General features: G+C 38.8%; 2 protein-coding genes across 3 annotated transcripts in view; one reads left to right on the top strand and one right to left on the bottom strand.

Annotated features, from left to right (window-relative positions):
* LOC140932932 (interleukin enhancer-binding factor 2 homolog) overlaps positions 1–1,344 on the top strand; it is a 28,949-nt gene extending 27,605 nt beyond the window's left edge. For both annotated transcript variants that reach the window (XM_073382435.1, XM_073382437.1), the window contains exon 18: positions 1,215–1,344. The gene's annotated coding sequence lies outside the window, so the exon portion shown is untranslated. The remainder of the gene's footprint in view (positions 1–1,214) is intronic.
* A 103-nt stretch (positions 1,345–1,447) lies between these two features.
* On the bottom strand, positions 1,448–19,429 carry LOC140932929 (eEF1A lysine and N-terminal methyltransferase-like). The gene is made up of 11 exons (XM_073382431.1): positions 19,083–19,429; positions 16,648–16,963; positions 14,345–14,482; positions 13,344–13,502; positions 12,702–12,892; positions 9,586–9,766; positions 7,741–7,890; positions 7,249–7,325; positions 6,267–6,393; positions 5,080–5,214; positions 1,448–1,931 (listed from the first exon to the last, which is right to left on the bottom strand). Exons 1-11 carry the CDS (start codon positions 19,425–19,427, stop codon positions 1,627–1,629), a joined length of 2,124 nt encoding a protein of 707 aa, XP_073238532.1. The 5' UTR covers positions 19,428–19,429; the 3' UTR covers positions 1,448–1,626.
* Between the last annotated feature and the right edge of the window lie 86 nt (positions 19,430–19,515).

Genomic DNA, 19,515 nt, shown 5'->3' with positions numbered 1-19,515 from the left:
CAATGATCGAACATTTTCCGTTGACCGTGCGTTATTTTATATATTCGATACCTAAAGCTAAATGTAGACCTGGTCACTTAAATGTCAATTTATTAAACATAGCAATCAGTCATAGTCTTCATCTTCAAAGCCTTCATCATAACCTTCATTATCATCAACACCAGCATCAGGGAGATTTAACGCTCGGATGAAGCCTCAATTTCGTCTGTGATGTGAACAAAGATCTGCTCAGGTCTTTCATCGTGAACAAAGAGTGCAGATTCCTTTGCCACTTCTTCGACATGTTCAACACAAAGCTGACACAACGGTTGAAACTAGGGACTTTTATCATCGACAACGGTGACGGCAGCGAAAACGTCACTTTTAAAATGAATTGGCGTTTTTTCCAACTTTGTCGCGTTTATTTCAATTCGCTGAAAATAGCTAATGTAGGCCAATTTCCCTGGAGTTGATTTCTTTGGGACCGCACTCAAGTTTAGAAAGAGAAAGAAAACTTTGTCGTCGCTTGTTTACGTCCTCCATAAAACGTGAAACTAGGCATTTTCACGTCGTAGTCGTGCAATAACGGCAAAGAAATGTACCAAAAAGCGTGATGCACGTGCAAACTAGTTGTTTTGCTCCTCAATAAACCTATTGCTTTTTTGACGTTCTCGTTGCCGTCGCCGTCGTCGTTGCTAAAACTCCCTAATGACATTTTGCGAACGGAGAGTTTTCGCGCGTGTGTACTAGTACCAAATCTAAGTCAGATGTCTTTTCCCGACATTTCTTTGTTTTTGGACGGAGTATTTCAAAATTACTTAAGCCTGCTGCAAATGAAACCGTCATTTAGTTTGATGGATAGTCTTTGTGTGTTTCAAAGGTGTGCTATTTTGTTTTAATTTAACGACGAAAGTAGCCGGGGGTTATGCTCTGAGTAGCCGGGGGAAATCCCGGGCCCCCGGCCCTTAGTGACAACCCTGATAAGCCTTTTTAAGCTGTCTCGTTGCGTAGATACAGATAGCCTTGCTTTCTTCCCCTGCCCCAGAGAACTCACTGGTAGGCTATTTTATACTTAACTTATATATGAGAGGCCGGAATCTTGTTTTATAGCATGCAGACTTGGCACTGTTAAGTTTGCTAAATGCAGAACTATAGTTTCTTCGTTTTACCTCTAAATATTTGGGTTCCTCTTCATCGACAGGTTAATTAATATGCTGTTTCTTTTTCTTATTAAGATCTTGTCATGGACTATGAGGAGCATTACCGTCATGCAAGATATTTCTATGTAAATTATTGTTTTTAGTTCATTCAGTGCAGCAACGTGTAAAGTAAATCTTGTAGCATTAAACTTCTTTTTTCAGTTTACAGCTGGCCCTTTTTGTGGGGACAGTGTTTTCTTTCTGACAAATTCATCCTTTGCCGACACTTGTAAACCCGCCTGTTTAGTTCATAGGGAAATCCATCAATTAGTGACACCTCGCTAATATGCATGTGCACCTTTATAATTTGTCCCAAAGGCATCAAACTAAATTCTTGCCCAACCTTAGAATTTTTTTTTTACCTTTGGTGTCTGTACAAAGCAGGCTGGCTCACCCACGAACCTTTTTATTTCAAACAAAAGACAATTTATTATTTATATTGTTATTTCTATACAATTTTAATGTTTTTAACAAGTTCACACAAGTCCAGGGAGGGATCCCATGGATGGCCCTGTTTCTTAGCAAGTTTTTGTAGTTCATCCACTAAGTTTCGAAATACAATCTTCAATGTTTCCCAAGACCCGTGGTTTGATTTATCAGGCTGGTATCTCGGCTGTGGTAGAGCAATCACTATTTCATTCACTTCTCCTTCAATGTGGATGCTGTAAAGTTCGGGGAATACACTGTAAAGGTCGCTGAGAACTTCGCCTCTGAGAGAAGTATTGCGGCAAACAAGGTTGAGAAGAAATACGCCTGAAATAAAAGCGAACTGTTGGCGTTATCTCGAAAATTAAACACAAAATAAACATTAACTGTGATATGTTGCACAATCGGTCAAACTACCACATTTCGTCCAATTTAACGAATATATTTGATATTTACGGATTGAGCCAACTGATCTCTGAACCAACCAGGATTACATCAACATCACGCACATTAATTGACCTTTGTATAACTAATTCTCCCGAAAAAATTGTTAACTCTGGTGTCGTTCATCTTGGGATTAGTGATCACTCACTGGTTTTTATGACTATAAAAATACGTTATAAACGTGTTGGCACGCACCGTTCTATCGAAACTCGTGATTACAAAAAAAATGACAGCGACAAATTTTTAAATGACCTTGTTCAACAGCCATGGGATTTAATTAGCTTAGAGCCAAATCCAACTGCTATGTGGGATGCGTGGAAAACCCTGTTCATGAAAATTGTTGATAAACATGCCCCACTGAAAACAAAGCGGATCTCAAAAAAGCATTCTCCGTGGATTACATATGACCTGATGCGTAAAATCTATAAACGAAATTATTCAAAAAAGAAAGCTATTATTGAAAACAATGCGGCTAGTTGGGAACAATACAAGCAAGCGCGGAATGAAACTAACAATGCTATCAAATCAGCCAAACGTCAGTATTTTTTGCACAACTTAGAGTTGAACAAAAAGAATTCTTCCAAAACTTGGAAGCTAATTAACGAACTGAGCTCGCGTAAATCTTGCACAAACCGCAATATCACTGAAATTAAAACAGATAACGAAACTATAAATTCTGCGCCTGAAATTGCGGAAGCTTTTAATAACTTTTTCACATCTATTGGACCAAATCTAGCCAGTAAATTATCACCTTATAATATCGACCCTGAAAGTTATTTACAGCCCACTAAAACAGCCTTCTCCTTAAGGGCTCTTAGTGTCACAACTGTGTGTGAGCTACTAAGTCAGCTCGACGAAAAGAAAGCCATGGGATTGGACGGAGTTCCTTGTAAACTTCTAAAATTAGCCAGTTCCATTATTGGACCATCATTAACGAAAATTTTTAATAGCTGTATAGAAACAGAAACCCTTCTAGATGAATGGAAAATCGCCAAGGTGACTCCTATCTTTAAAAAAGGATCAAAATCTGACCTGAATAACTATAGACCAATTTCTGTATTGCCAATTGTCTCAAAGCTATTTGAGAAAATTATCTATCAACAACTCTACGATTACCTAGATAAAAACAAACTCTTGAATACTTATCAATCCGGCTTTCGATCGCTCCATAGCACCATTCTCTATTTTCCAATTGCCCCCCAAATTCTGCATAAACCATTGTTTTTAAATGCTCCTGGGAGTATTGCATTTTCCCAAGAGCATTTTAAGACAATAAGTTATGCAAAATTTGGGGGGCAAACAGAGTGTATTATGGGCAATTGGAAAATAGTCAATGACAGCGCTACTTGAATCAACGAACAACTGGTCTATTAATATAGATAACGGCCTTTTAAATGGTGTGGTATATATCGACCTTAAAAAGGCTTTTGACACCATTGACCATGCAATTTTGTTACGTAAACTTGCAAAGTATGGACTTGATCTGGGTTTCCTACGATTCTTTGCCTCCTACCTAGGTAACAGAAGCCAGAAATGTTATGTTAATGGCGTATTGTCCAGTGCAAGCGAACTAAGATGCGGAGTCCCACAGGGTAGTATTCTCGGTCCTTTGTTCTTCTTAATCTGTATAAACGATCTTCCAAACTGCTTAATTCAGCATGCGCTAAAATGTTCGCAGATGATACAACTATTACCATTTCTGGTTCCTCTCTAACTGACCTTGAACAAGAGACTAACTTAGAACTACTGAACCTTCACTGTTGGCTAAAAGCCAATAAGCTTAGTCTTAATGTTGCGAAAACCGAGTTTATGGTTATTGGCTCTCGCCAGAAGCTTCTTGCGGAAAGCCATAACGAAATAAACATTAAACTAGAAGACCAAGTTATCAGCAATGTTGATCACGCAAAATCATTAGGTCTCATTATCGACAATCGGCTTTCCTGGTCTAATCATGTTAACGAATTGTGTAAGAAGGTAACTTCGGCTATAGGTGCCCTTAGACGTATCAGGCCCCTTATCTCCCAATCTACTGCGGTACTAGTCTATAACTCCTTAATTCAACCTCACTTTGATTACTGTAGCCTCGTTTGGGATGGCTTAAGTGATCATCTGAGTGACAAATTACAAAGTTACAGAACCGTGCAGCTAGAGTAATTTTAAAGGCCAACTATGGGACTAGCTCGAGCCTGCTTCTGGATATACTCAAATGGGACAAATTAGTTATAAGGAGAAAGAAGCAGAAAGCAATAATGATGTTTAAATCTCTAAATGAACAAGCTCCAGTGTACTTTCAGAACCTATTTCACGAACGAAGCACAGACTATGATTTGCGCAATTCCTTTCATAAATTGACGTTGCCCAGGCCGCGTACTAACTACTTGAAACGAAGTTTCAGTTACAGCGGTGCTTTGTTGTGGAACTCTTTACCCGAAAATGTGAGAGAAATTAAATCAGTCAGGAAATTTAAAGAGCAAATCAAACATGTATTTGAGTCCTCGGACTCTCACTCGGCAGTCTTGTAAAACAGTATGTCGATAGTTTTTAGTCTAATTAATTGTAATTAGATTTTTACTCTATTATTACTGAAGATTTTACCGAGTTTTAAATAAAGAATCTACCTATTAAGTAAGCTAAGTGTACTGTGTCCAAGCGTGTAACTTAAGCCCCGTTAATATAGAGAAAACTTGTCCCGGGTGGAAGGGTCACCCACCTACCCAAACCGTTTTCACGAGAAACAAAACGAAGACGTTACCTCGGCTAGAATGGTGACCCGCCTAGCCAGGCCACCCTTTTAGCCGGGCCAGATTTCCTCCAAATAAACACTTTGGCTCTCCCAGCGGGGTAAATTCGGTCAAGGCGAGAGAATCAGAGCATGGGAGAGCGCTGTTATCAGCTCTTGGCTCAGGCAAAGGGGTCAACGCTCGCTAAAGTTGACCCGACTGGGAGGGTGACCCTCTTTCGCAGGACAACTTTTCTCCATATAAAAAGGGTCTCAGTACGCTTTCTTCAGCAGGTTACTGTTTTGTCGTACCTGTTGGAGTAAGGAGGGAATGAACTCGAGTGAGAAATGCTTTGTCAACAAATGCTTGAGGAGGGCAACTCATTCCTACGCTGTTGTCTTTAGAATCCACGTCGAATATGATTACATCGTAGCTCGGATAAATTTCTGAAAACAAATAAAATACAAATGAGAAAGAAAGGCCAATAAATACCCCGTAAGAACATTATAGACCTTTCCCGCATTCCAGTAAACAATGGCATCAAGTCGAGGCTTGGGTAGACAGAATACAGTAATTTGTATGAAATTGTCCACCCGAGCCTCGACCTCATTTCTTTATGCTTGCTCACTGGAGCGGAATGCGGGAAAGGTCTATTCATATACATTACTCGGGTCTAGTGTTCTAAGTACTTGGTGTTTTCAGCAGTACAAGCGTATTGCAGAACCTTTAATTTTCATGATATCCAAATAGGTTGTTGCTATTGACATGAGCCACGACCATTCATAGCGCCTTTTTGGCTTCTCTGGTTTTAATCCCCACTCCAACTTGCTTTGGCCGTGGCTGCTAAAGCACGCTCACAATTTTCGGGACGAATGGAACGACAGAGATAATCAGTACATTCAAATTTAAGAAAACCAATCATAATGAGCCATGTAGCTTGAAGTCGAGGCCAACGTTTCGAAATTTTGTTAAAAATGCTCGCAAGGAAATCGCACGTGAATAGATGAACCCGCAACAGCCTCGAATGCATGCCAGTTTATTATATAAGGCGAAATACGAAAAATAATCTATGTCGACCGGGGGTAAGGCAGAGGTAAAGGCAGCATACGCAGTTGAGGGTTGGCTTTGGGATGCCGTGAAGAAAACCTCAATCGCGATCGGCGGAGCAACGAAAATGAGCGAGACATCTCGACTTTCCACCAGTTCTCCTCCCCTTTTTCTCATTTCTGAATGAAACTTTCTTTACCGAGTTCCAACTAAACGAAATACCCACGGCAGAGGCTAAAGTAAACGGGTTTTATTTCGGAAGAATCTGGGCTGCTGCATCAGCGAAAAGAGTGAAATAAAAGCTGGTTTTATCAATCATAATGAACAAGATGCCGATTCAAATTGTTTGGTATTACATCCGCAGCAGAAGAGGTGAACATTTCACGGCCATCCCCAGGTTTGGGACAGTCAGGGAACCTTGTCAGGTGGCAAAGATGAACTAAAATCAAACCTTTTGACTGAATATACTTCAGACCGTCCTCGATCACAACTTTCATTCGCTCATCCTCTTTGAATTCAAACCAGCTTTTGGCAATTTCGGCCACGCAAGGATCCAGCTCAACAACTTCTAAGGAAAGCTATGAAGAGGACAAAAAAAATTAGAATAAAAGATGTCAAACACTTGTTAACTGATCAAGCCGCGCACACAGCCCACTGTTCTGTCTCCCAACAAAGATGAAAGTTAGTACGGCTAGTCTTTTTTTAATCAGTTATTTGCCAAATGATCAACGACTAAGTGAAACAGAATCAACGTTTTTAATGACCAAAAAAAAGAGCAACTCCCATAAAAACGTTTCATGTTCCTAAAGTTAAAGTAAAAAACCGTCACCAGAGGTCAAGTATACAAAAATGAACTACGTGCATAAATGGAAGGAATCAAGGCTCAAGAAACTACTTGTCATTATCCAGCATCCATAAAGTTGCGAGAACAGCCAACTTTAATTGTCTTCTTTGTTAAGTAGTTTCTAACCCAGTTCTAACAGATACAGTTAACTGTTCACACAAGTCATAATAGTATTCATGGCGCCTGTTATGCAGTTTAGCTAACTGTGATAATTTCCTTTAATCAGATCCCCTTGTCAATTGCGTTCTGATTTCCTTTACGTTTGTTATCCTAGTCATTTTCGCTGCTTATTTCAGCAACCAGTATATTTTTCTGCTAAATTTGTTAACAATTTTGCCAAGGAAAATGTGACCAATGCAATGCAGTGGATGTAGGGTAAACTAGCAAAAACGTCAACTCATTTTAAAATCACCCCAACCAGGCCCTTTCTTCTCCCCGAAAGTAGAAGCTACGCATACATCTGTAACCACAACATCGTGGATCGCTGCTTTACAAAGTGGTGATCATAGTAACAATGTAAAATAACCTGCATACTTTACTGAAATCTCTATCGATTACAGAATAAAAGTTTGAAGGAATAACTAGTCACCTTTGTGAAAAACTGGTAAAGAAACATTGCTAGTCCTCCTCCGCCAAGCCCGACTATTAACCCTGTCTTTGTTTCATCTGGGAAAAACAAATGTTCGTAATTAAACTAACTTCATCTTGGTTGTGAAATCCAAACTAAATCTTTAATCGTAAAACCAAAACCACGGTTTTAACTCTTGCCATTCAAAGCAGAACCACGTAACCCAATGATCAGCCTATAGGAATTCGGCACATGACTAGGGAAAACGGACAAGTGATGAGTTAGTTAAATAAAAAAGGCACCATATCATTAAGGCTAATCAGGTCGTGTGGTCCTTTGAAATCAAAAGAAATCACGAGATTGGAAAGAGACACAAGGGGCAATAGGTGAGAAAGGACTTTTGGAAAAGGAGAGCAATTCTAATGCAGTCTGATTACGATGGGCGATTGTTCTGTCGTTTTTCACTCGTTTAACTTTAAATGGGTCTTTTGCCGAAGGCCTTTATGTCTTTACCTGAGTTGAAAAATTCTTGAATCCAAGCCAGGCCTGTAATAACAACTCTGTGATGCTGACATGCTAAATATCCATGATCCACTTGGGAAACAACACTAGTAACGGGCTGTTTAATCTGCTTTCCTTTCTTCTTCTTTGAAGTGGTTTTATCTGAGGTGGAAGAAAGCTGACATAACATTTCTACTAAATTTGAAAGGTTAATTACTAAACCACCGTAAACCATGAAATAAATTTGCAGCTACCAGCGTTTCTGCAGAAGGACAAGTACGATGCAAGATGACTAGGACTAAGACGGCATATACGTCACAGTACAACCCTTGTACGCGTTTTTTAGGTTCGTTAATAAAATAAATAAATATAAATAAATAATTAAAACAATATTTTAAAAAAAAACACTCATCTTTTTTCCCTTTATAATTTCTGCACTTACTAAAGGGCCAACCGATTTAGTGTTCAAATGTCAATGCTGGTGAGCAGAAAGGGGTTTCTAGGACTGAGATCTGGGCCCGGTTCCTCGAAAGATGGTTAAGTTTTACCCAGGATTAAGCCAAATATCAAGCACGGTTTTCTCGTCTAAGAACATGCAACTCGAGGTTACAAAGTAGTGTTGAGCCTTTACTACGAGATACAGTAATGATCACACAAAATGTTACCCTAAGCAATACATAGAAATGTAAAATAAAAAAACGGAACAAAATTTTATCCTGGATTAATGCTAATCGGCCTTTCAGGAACCGGGCCCAGATTATCGTCAATGAACAGATCGGAAACATATACAGTTTCATTTGCTACTCTATTTTTTCTTTCATAATGCAAGTCGTTCCACTAATCGGATTTTTCCACGTTTTCGAAAATTAGCTTTAAAATATGCTCTCGTCGTTATAAACTATCTAGGGATTTGTTACGAGTGTCTAAGTGTTGTAGTCCCTATGGCACCATCTGTGTCCAGGTGTATGGGACCATCTGTGCCCAAGTGTATGGGATCATCTGCGCCCGAGTGTATTGGACCAACTGTGCCAAGTATATGGACCATCTGTATATGGGACCTAATGTGCCCAAGTGTATGGGACCATATGTGCGCAGGTGTATGGGACCATCTGATCAATGCAAGGTGGCTCTATGGGGTTTTTGAGAGTCAATACCTCCCAAGTTTGAGTATGAACTACGTCGCCATTAACAAGGATTTGTAAAAATTACCACAAGAGCTGTATTAAATAAAGATGAAAATTTGCTACGATGAGGGTTACAATGACATCCTGGCCCGCATTGAGTGAGTGAGAACACTATGGATAGCTACGTTAAGGGCGACTTTAATTCATCCCTATAAGTCACGAAGTCTTTAGGAATCTAATTTATGCTTTATTGTTAGTATATTTTAATTGTTAACCGTGCCCGGCATGGAGGGTGGGTTCTATTCACAAGGCCAGGATTTTTCCTCTGTTTCTGCCGCAACGAGCAAGGTGGATGCTCGTTGCTACTTCCTGACGTTCAGTTTTCTTTTTTGTTTCGTAGGCTATTATCATTGTAAGCACATTTGTAGTTGTTGTATTAGTTTACTCAATAAACGTGGGGCCTCTAGCGAGTACGCGTAGCAAATTTTGTGTCTGTGTTGTTGACACGTACGGGTATGGTGGTCTAAAAGGAATTGAGACGAGTGAGCATGTCTCCTTTGCTGCGTTTGTAAGGAAACCTTCAGCCCGCATTACTAATGTTCGCTAAGAGAAAGACAAATCAGGGGGCACCTAACGAGAATATAATTCAAAACCAGTTAAATATAGCATTGTTAAACGTTTTCCTATCTCCCTCAAAACGATTCCGATGCATCCTAAGAAATGTTTGTCTAACCTGAAATGAGTCTGGCCTCCGACTGTACCACATTTTTGTTACTTAGAAAGATAAGTCTCCGGAATTTCTGCCTGCCATCACCGTCGACATCCTCCACAACGTAATCACCACTTAGCTCGGAATATCCTTCATGTAACACTACTCGACTCCCAAGATCTTCCCCAACAGAAAGAAAAGGAACCTGGATGAGATCAAATACGATAAAAAAAACAAACAAAAATCACACGACAAGAAATAAATGACAACAAGCAGCAATCATATGTAATAATCCAAAGCATAACCTTATCTTAAGAAGCTATAACTTTCGAACCGTACCATTTCAAGAGTTCAAAAGGCAGAAAGTTTACGTCGGAAACGGTAACCAGTTGACTGTCAGCTGATTAACTTTGCAACTCTATTCTCTCTTTACACATCCTGCAAGCATGTCGTTTAACTAAAGCATGCATGGCTCCTTTGCGACCTTAAACTTTACTGAAATGGGTAAAGCATACAGGATGCAGTAATTTCTAGTGCAAAGCATACAGTTTATCAGGAAAGATAACTTAAAAAGGTAAAATTTAAAAGAGAGGGTTACATTTTACAAATGGGTAAAGTTTACCTAAAGGGGTAGACCTTGACAATTAGTAAACTCAGTTAAAGGGTAAGTGACCCAACGCAATAAACTCTACTACAATGGGTAAACTTTACCCGACGAGGTAAACATTACTACGATGGGTAAACTTTACCCGCCCCGGTAAACTTTACCAAAATGGGTAAACTTTACCCCGATTCGGTATACTTTACCACAATGGGTAAACGTTACCCGCCGCGGTAAACTTTACCCTTTAACTGAGTTTACTAATTGTCAAGGTCTACCCCTTTAGGTAAACTTTACCCATTTGTAAAATGTAACCCTCGTAGTAAGCTTTACTACAATGGGTAAACTTTACCCAACGTGGTAAACTTTACTACAGTGGGTATACTTTACCCAACGTGGTAAACTTTACTACAATGGATAAACTTTAACCAAAGTGGTAACCGTTACTACAACGGGTAAACTTTACCAAAAGTGGTAAAATTTACTACAATGGGTAAACTTTACCCACCGCGGTAAACTTTACTACAATGGGTAAACTTTACCCAACGTGGTAAACTTTACTACAAAGGGTAAGCTTTACCCAACGAGGTAAACTTTACTACAACGGGTAAACTTTACCCAACGTGGTAAACTTTACTACAAAGGGTAAGCTTTACCCAACGAGGTAAACTTTACTACAACGGGTAAACTTTACCCAACGTGGTAAACTTTACTACAATGGGTAAACTTTACCAAACGTGGTAAACTTTACTACCATGGGTAAACTTTACCAAACGTGGTAAACTTTACTACAATGGGTAAACTTTACCCAACGGGGTAAACGTTACTACAATGGGTAAACTTTACCCAACGTGGTAAACTTTACTACAATGGGTAAACTTTACCCAGAGTGGTAAACTTTACTACAATGGGTAAACTTTACCCAACGTGGTAAACTTTACTACAGTGGGTATACTTTACCCAACGTGGTAAACTTTACTACAATGGATAAACTTTAACCAAAGTGGTAACCGTTACTACAACGGGTAAACTTTACCAAAAGTGGTAAAATTTACTACAGTGGGTAAACTTTACCCACCGCGGTAAACTTTACTACAATGGGTAAACTTTACCCAACGTGGTAAACTTTACTACAAAGGGTAAGCTTTACCCAACGAGGTAAACTTTACTACAACGGGTAAACTTTACCCAACGTGGTAAACTTTACTACAAAGGGTAAGCTTTACCCAACGAGGTAAACTTTACTACAACGGGTAAACTTTACCCAACGTGGTAAACTTTACTACAATGGGTAAACTTTACCAAACGTGGTAAACTTTACTACCATGGGTAAACTTTACCAAACGTGGTAAACTTTACTACAATGGGTAAACTTTACCCAACGGGGTAAACGTTACTACAATGGGTAAACTTTACCCAACGTGGTAAACTTTACTACAATGGGTAAACTTTACCCAGAGTGGTAAACTTTACTACAATGGGTAAACTTTCTTTAAAGTGGTAAACTTTACTACAATGGGTAAACTTTACCCGCTGCGGTAAACTTTATTACAATGGGTAAACTTTACCCCTATTCGGTAAATTTTACTACAATGGGTAGACTTTACCCTCCGTGGTAATCTTTACTACAAGGGGTAAACTTTACCCGACGTGGTAAACTGTGCCAATGCCGGTATCCATGAGAGTCGAGAACGCTCAAGATAGCTACGTTTAGGACGATTTTTATTCTGTCCTATCAGTCATGAAGTCTTTAGGAATCTAATTCATGCCTTACTGGTCTTATTTTTTTTATTGTTTCCTTAACCGTGCCCGGCAGGTGGGGAGGGTTCTATTCACAAGGCCGGGATTTTTCCTCAGTGTTTGCCGCAACGAGTGCGGTGATGTTTTTTCATCCTGTGCATGCTCGTTGCTATTCTCTGACGTTCAGTTCTCTTTTTTATTTTGTAGGCTATGTATGCACACTTGTAGTTATTGTATTAGCTTACTCAATAAACGTGGGGCCTCCAGCGAGCACGCGATAGCAAATTTTGTGTCTGTGTTGTTGTCACGACGCGGTAAACTTTACGCGGTAAACTTTACTACAATGGGTAAAGTTTACCCGACCCGGTAAATTTCACTACAATGGGTAAAGTTTACCCGGAACAGTAAACGTTAGTACTAAAGTTTACTAAAGTTTACTACAATTGGTAAATTTTTACCCAACGTGGTAAACTTTACTACAACGGTTTAAGTTACCCGACGCGGTATAAAGAGGTAAAGTTTCCGAAGGTGGGTTACAATAAAAAAAATACAATAATGCCAGTGAGTTATCTTCTGATGCCGTACACCTTATTCAGGGTACGTTTACACGGTACTGGACGAGTTTTCGACCAGTTGTAGATTCGACAATATTGAAAGGTCCCGTGTGAACGACGTGTGCGGTGGAAAATTCGTCCGGTGCAGTGTGAACCTAGCCACAATAATGGTTTAAACTGTAATTTTCCTCGCTTGTTTGATGTACAATACACTACACTTTTGATATTCTCTATTGAATGGTCACCTGAGTATTCCGGTTGAGGTTTTTTGGTGCAAGCTCCATGACTTTTGTAGAAAGTTCTTTCTTGATCGTGTCCATATTGGTAAATGTGTGACCCCTCCCGAGAGTTGCTATGACAACCCGAGTAAAACCCGCATCAGTGGCAAGATCTGTCTGTCCTTCTTTAGATGAGAAAAGCCATTCCGTTTCACGGCCTAAAGAGATTAACAAGAATGGTACACAGATAAAGATAATTTTTCTTATCACAGTGCGTTTTAAGTGTATTGTAAGCAATGCCTATTAACTGTTTTTTTAGTTGGGCTCCACGCAAATGGAAGGAGTGTAGGCAGAATTTTTCCAGAGGTCTACACGATTTTCCAAATTCTAATCCCCACTTCCCTTACAACAACGTTTTCTGCTTTATACATGAAGTTGCCACTATTTGCACACTTTCCCCCGCCTTTTTCTTAAATAAAGCGTTGCACCAATGAATCAAGCGTCGCTTCCCTGACAACCGACATTTTGGAATAAAAAAGAAAAAATCTGTTGTTTTCTTAAGAAATATTTTAAAGAAACAAGCGGAGTTAAATGAACTGACTAAATGAAATGAACTCACTAATGTTAGAAATTAATTTTTTAAAGGAATTGTAAAGGATATTGTAGCACCTTGAGGCACAATGAAAATCGCAAATTTTCCATTTTTTCCTAATGCCTTTGTTATGTCTACCACTGTCAGTGAGTAACGAGGGACACTTCTTTGTTTTGAACAGCTGCCTGATGTTAAATACAAGTCCACATTCAGATGTTGTCCTGGAAGACATTTTTCTGAAAGATGGAGGGGAAAACAACAACAAATTACAGATAGTGATTATCTTAGAGGAAAACAATGCAACATTATTAGTAACAAAGAACCTCTATGTTTTACTCCAGGGCTCAGTTATTCGTAGGCCCATTCGCTAACCCAGACCTAAATTCTAGTCCGGGTTTCTGTTTCTTTACCTCTAAAGCGTTTCCTCAAAAATTGCGACCAGTCCTTTTAGATCGTCCAAACATCAAATTTTAGGCAAATATAATTTACTGCAATTTGATTTGAATTCTAAGGTCGTGCTAATCCTGGGTTATCATCATCCTGTTTTGAACAACCTGGCACAGAACTGTACGTATTTTTATCATGCTGAACAGACTCTTACTACCTGAAGAAAACTGATACAGGTATAATGTAAAATAATATAAATTCTTATGAAGAATGTTGAGAATAAATTGAGCCACATATTTACTCTTAAAACACACATTCACTCAGCTCATTATGTACCAACATACCAGTACTTTCATTTGAATTTGTGTAGTGTACAGCGGTTGTATGAGCAAGAGTACAGCGGTTGTACGTGCAGGACATACGGGAACTGAACAGTGTGAGTGGGCGTAGAGTAGGTGAGTTGACTTGGTGTCGAGCAGAGCAGATGAACGAATAAAGCGTTTGGTTTTATCTGCCTTTGTGGCTGTTAATACTCTAAAATTTGTTTTAGGGATTGCCAGTTAAGCAAGGTACCCTTGTTCCTAGAAGCTCCATAACACCTCTCGGCTGTCTGAGTGATAATCTTCCCCAGTGGAAACCAATGTTTCTAAATCTACTATTTTTCAGTATCCATACACACATTCATACATACCAAGTGACCGTTTCATGACAAGGTACTGCTGAATTTCCTGAATAGTTTTCTTGACTTCTGAAAAATCATCAACTCTCTGAATATTATCAAGTCCTTCCAGACAAATTTCTATGATTTTTAAGGAGTGGCCTGATGATCCTAAAGAATAAGAGCAGTATTGACGTTCATAAAAAGAGTGCTCAGATAACCCGTCAATGATTAATTCTTTACAGTCAAACCAGGTCAAGCGTTCCCGTCGCTAACATACTAATGAATTCATTAATGCAAAAATGATTTCGTTTGTTGATTCAATAATCCATTCATAAAATGAATAATCCAACAGTCAAATAGGACCTCGATTCAATAATTCAATAATTTGAACTTCAGAAGTCGCCCACACTCGACTCTTAGAAAAAAAGAAGAAAAACAAAATTCTGAGGTCGACTTGTGGAAATTGTAGTTTTTCAAAAAACAGTAATCGAATCAACATTCGATTATGGAATCGAGGGTAAAAATGAATATTGGATTGTTCATTTTATGAATGGATTATTGAGTCAACAAACGAAATCATTTTTTCGTTAATGAATTCATTAGTTCGTTAGCGACGGGAACGCCTGACCTGGTTTGACTGTAAAATGGTGTATGGACAAACTCGTTCACAAAAAGCTAATAAAAATGCAGTGAAAGTGGGCTTAATGGGCTTTCTTTTACAAGAGTAGCTCTTAAAAATTTCTGTGACCTGGCAAATCTGCGGCTTTTGAATATCTAACTGAATAGGAATTTGGAAAGTTATGTTGATTTGTGAGGAGGAAGCAATACCAGAACACTCAATGAAAAGTCCCCAGGGCAGAAAACAAAGTCAAACCTCCAATGTTATTTACAGAGGTGACAGACAAAGAATTCAGAAATTCAGCCTAACCATCATTATGCTAGCTGCACTATTGTCTCCTAGGTCATCTACCATAAACTTCTTCTTAAAAGCCCTGGGCTTGTATAACTTTGTAAGAGGTTTTATAACCGGAGCAAAAAAAAGGTTTCAAAACAAGCTGCACAGCAGTGCTGATCAAAATACTGTTTGACTTTACTCACTTTTTTAGGCTTCAAGACCTCATAAAAAGTTGAATTTATTTCAATACAGGTAGATGGGCCTGTAACTGGCGAGGCTTAATTAAGCAGAAGTTTACGGTATACTACATGTAACAATATTATTATTGTTATAGTATATAAATGTGACCTGCCATTTCAAATACTTAAGACATTAATGTTGCTAACGATATTGTTATAGCTCGTATTATATAACCTGCCTTGCCCTTATTATACAAGACTGTCCAAAAACTGACACCAGGGTTGTCACTAAGATTTCATGTTGCTGGGTAAATACAACACGTAGGCGGGGAATCAAACAGCTAATGATTTCTTTTGGTTCCGTTTTTCTTCTATTTTCCTGTGAAAGAAGCTAGGGGCCCCGTTCATAATAGCTGGGCAAAATCCCTGGCCCCGGCTCTTAATGACAGCCCTGCTCACACACTTGCTATTAGCACTAAAGGTGTAAAAGGCATACTTTTTCTTAAAATGTACTGAATCAGGCATCTGGATTGAGTTGATTTGATTCAATATATACTTTAACAGCGTGCATTTTATGACTAGGAAATAAAATTAATAAAGCTATATTCATTTAGGAGGCAGCGCAAGTGGTCAGTGTGCCAGACTCGCAATCCAGCGGTCCCAGGTTTAAGTCCTGCTCAGGTGAATTGCTGGATTTGTTCTTGGTTGTCCTGAGTTCAATCCTCAGCCATGCTTGTAAATATCCAACTGGTTGCCTCCTGCCAGTTGGGGTTTCTAATCCTGTTATGTTGTATTTGAGTTTTTTGTTTCTAAATATTTGAGTGGAGTGCCTGTAAACTAGCTGGATAAACAGTTATACTAAGTTCACTTTCCACCATAAACAATGGACCTGAATCTAGGACCTATATTTGATATGAAGAATAATTATTATTCACTTCCAAGATATTTTCAATATGTTTGCAACATCCTTTACTACTTACAAGGCAGTAGAACAAATGTATTTCAAAACAAAGAGTTCACCAGTTCGTATTTTCCTTTGCAGAGCATTAGAAATCTTACAGACAGTATTTTATCCTAAGCTTTCTTTGGGTGACTTCATTCATCCAATAATTTTTCTGTTATTAGACACATGAGAAAACTCTTCCAATAAAATTGACAACAAATTATGAACGAATAAACATGCATGGAGAAATACATGTATTTTGAATGAAAATACACGGTAATGTAGTAAATTATATTATTTCAAAATGCATACTGACCCGTAAACTTTGTCTTTGTCAAAACAAAACAAAATAATGGTGGTGGAACTGGTCTTTGATCCAATGCATCTATCTGTAATAAATGCACTCTAAAAAACCATCCTGATGAAAAATAACTAAGCAAATAGTCCAGAACATCTCCTGTTGCAAATGTGAAACATAAGTACCGGCCTCCAACTTTAAGAAATCTTTGAATCTCAGAAAAATAGTCTGTACAGCAAGATTTAGTCCTTTGATCTGATGGCAAGTCTTTGTAAAGATTGTCCAGTTGTCCTCTGTCAATCACCACATTGAAACTTTCTCCATCAAAGGTATCCTAAAAAAGCAACAGTAATGCAGCATTAAGTGTTTTGTCTGAAACAAAAATGTTGCAAAGTAAATTTGACACTTGTCAAGAATTATAATTATTTAAATGCAGTCATGGACATCAAAGTGTCAGAGCCAATGATAATTGTCCACATTTGAACCAAAGACGATTTTTTACGAATTTTTTAAAAACGTTCAAATTTGCAGCCATTTTGGCACACCATTCGTCTTAGTCTTCTCTCGGAGTATGACGTACTTTAAGGAACACGTGACTTTATCGACAGGAAAACATTAAGAGTTCTGGTAGGTTTTTCTGTTTCAGAAAAACTTTCTTCTTGCGAAGACACTGTGATTCAATCCTTACTTGTAATTGATCTTTTTTGTGTTCAGCTGATGAAGGCAAGGCAATGCGAGTTCCTTAATTTACCTCACATAACGTCATATGTGAGCCTGCTAGTTTGCGTGATCAGCTGCACGGGTGTACCGCAAAAATGTAGACTTCAAAAATTGGTAAAAAAAATCGCGTTTTGTTCAAATTGCAAAATTTTTTAGCAGAAGTTATTTCAATAACGTATAGTTTCAGTTAAGAAAATAAAAAAAAATTAGGTGATGGGCACTTTAAAGGGCTTATCCTTTCCCTAGATAGCTGTAGATGAGAAATGTTCCTTTAAAAATACACCTTTCACTACTATTTTTCTTTCATTATAAATTTTTTTCTTCATTTTGTTAGCAATTTTTTTCTTTATTCCTGGCCCACCTAGATGACTGTTGAAACTTGCAATGCCAGGACATTTATGTACCACAACCATGGCAAAGCCAAAGAATTACGGTCTTGTCTTGTCTTGCGGTTTGCAGATTATATTTATTTAATATGATTCCCTAAAATAGATTGATATCCTCAATGGGTTTCAGCATGTCAGGGTCACACAATCAATATGTACATTATGTTACAGGTCAAAATTATAATTCAGTTACAATTTTTTAACCTAGGTTAATGAATATTTAAGGATAGGAGACAAAGGAAATAGAAAATCAACCTAGGTTAAAAATTTTATCCTGAATATAATTTTCACCTGTAACATCTATATTAATAATTGCCACAAAATCTCTTAGACGGGAGGATGACAATGTGTGTCCCATTTATCTTCAAATGACAAGATCAAGGCCTATAGACATTCTTGATTGTATCACGACTAACAATGCATATTAGCTTGATTTTCACACAGCTTAAGGTGGCTTGTTACAATGATAGGGGAATTTTTAGCAAGCAATCTTGGACTATGTAAAATCAGGTTAAATGTCATGACATGTGTCCTTGCATGCATACCATCAACTAAGAGGTGGCAGGACAATTCATGAGTGGCAGGTGGTACGTGGCAGGTAGTTGGTGGTGGGTGGCAGCCTGGCAGGTAGTGGGTATTAGCTGGCAAATAACAGGGTTTTTTTTGTTTTTTTTTACCAGCTTTTCTGGACACAGGCGGGGAAGTTACACAGGACGGTATATAATAGCAGGTATAAAAAATGCCCCCAGATCCTCTTCCTTTTAAAAATGATCAGTAGCCTCTCAGTCCCGGGGGTGGGGCATTTGCCAGTTTGCGCTGGAATTGACTGATGCACTACCCACTACCTGCAACCCTTGTCACCGGTGAACTCAAGTGCTGCTGGCTAAGTTAGGCTTCTGAGGGTGGTACTTTAGGAATTTCTGGGTGGGGATGTGCCGCTGGGACCCTGTAACCCCTAACCTATACCAGAGCTAGTTCAGCTGAATTTTGCTACCCTATACTAGAGTAAACTCCCCAAATCCCCCCTATCCTAGAGTAGCTGTTTTCCAGAAACTACTGAGGTCACTAGCACAGTCTAGCCAAAACAAAACCTTATACCACAATCCCTGCCACAATCCCTAGTCTAGATAAAATCTTCAACCAACTGATCAGTTTCCTGAAAAATGATACCCTATTCTAGACCCAAACTCTCTGATTTATATACCCTATCCTAGAGTAAACTGCTAGAAAACCATACCCTTCACAGCGGCACATACCTATATAGCCCATATATGGCAGTACCCCCCCCCCCCCCGGGGTTAGGCTCTTGTAGGATAATAAGTCAGTTATGTTAACAACCTTACTTACTTTTAGGTTAGAGATGTGTCCTACAGCATGACCAATCTCCGGTCGTCTATGCTTGTTTCTTTCCCTTGAACTATAGACGTCACTTTCTGTGTTATCCACCCCCGTGACAGCAACAAATCCAGCATCGTATAAATCTTCAATCAGGGACGAATCCCTTCCTTGATCAGGCGCACATGTGCATCCAATTGCTAAAATTCTATCGCTTGTCTTGCAGTATTTATGAAGAACACGACAGAGTTCTTTGTAACCTCCGTAACAAGGTGACCCCACATTTTCATTGAGAAGGTCAACATACTCTTCTGCGAGGGATGTCTTGATAGGATGAGAACGAAAAATGAACGACATACTGCATACCGTACTTTAATAGTTTCGAACGTACGTTACACATGGTGTATTTTACATGAGTTACCGTACATCAGCTGGAATCTGAACC

The sequence above is a fragment of the Porites lutea genome, chromosome 4, assembly GCF_958299795.1.
Source record: "Porites lutea chromosome 4, jaPorLute2.1, whole genome shotgun sequence".
Lineage (NCBI taxonomy): Eukaryota > Metazoa > Cnidaria > Anthozoa > Scleractinia > Poritidae > Porites > Porites lutea.
This window is presented reverse-complemented; position numbering and strand designations above follow the sequence as displayed.

Bases quoted from the DNA above. Each gene is read 5' to 3' on its own strand.
- LOC140932929 (XM_073382431.1), bottom strand. From the start codon at position 19,427: ATGTCGTTCATTTTTCGTTCTCATCCTATCAAGACATCCCTCGCAGAA. The intron at 12,893-13,343 runs GTGCTACAATAT...TAATCTCTTTAG, and splicing joins GATTTTCATTGTGCCTCAAG to GCCGTGAAACGGAATGGCTT. The intron at 6,394-7,248 runs GTGACTAGTTAT...TCCTCTTCATAG, and splicing joins TTTACCAGTTTTTCACAAAG to CTTTCCTTAGAAGTTGTTGA.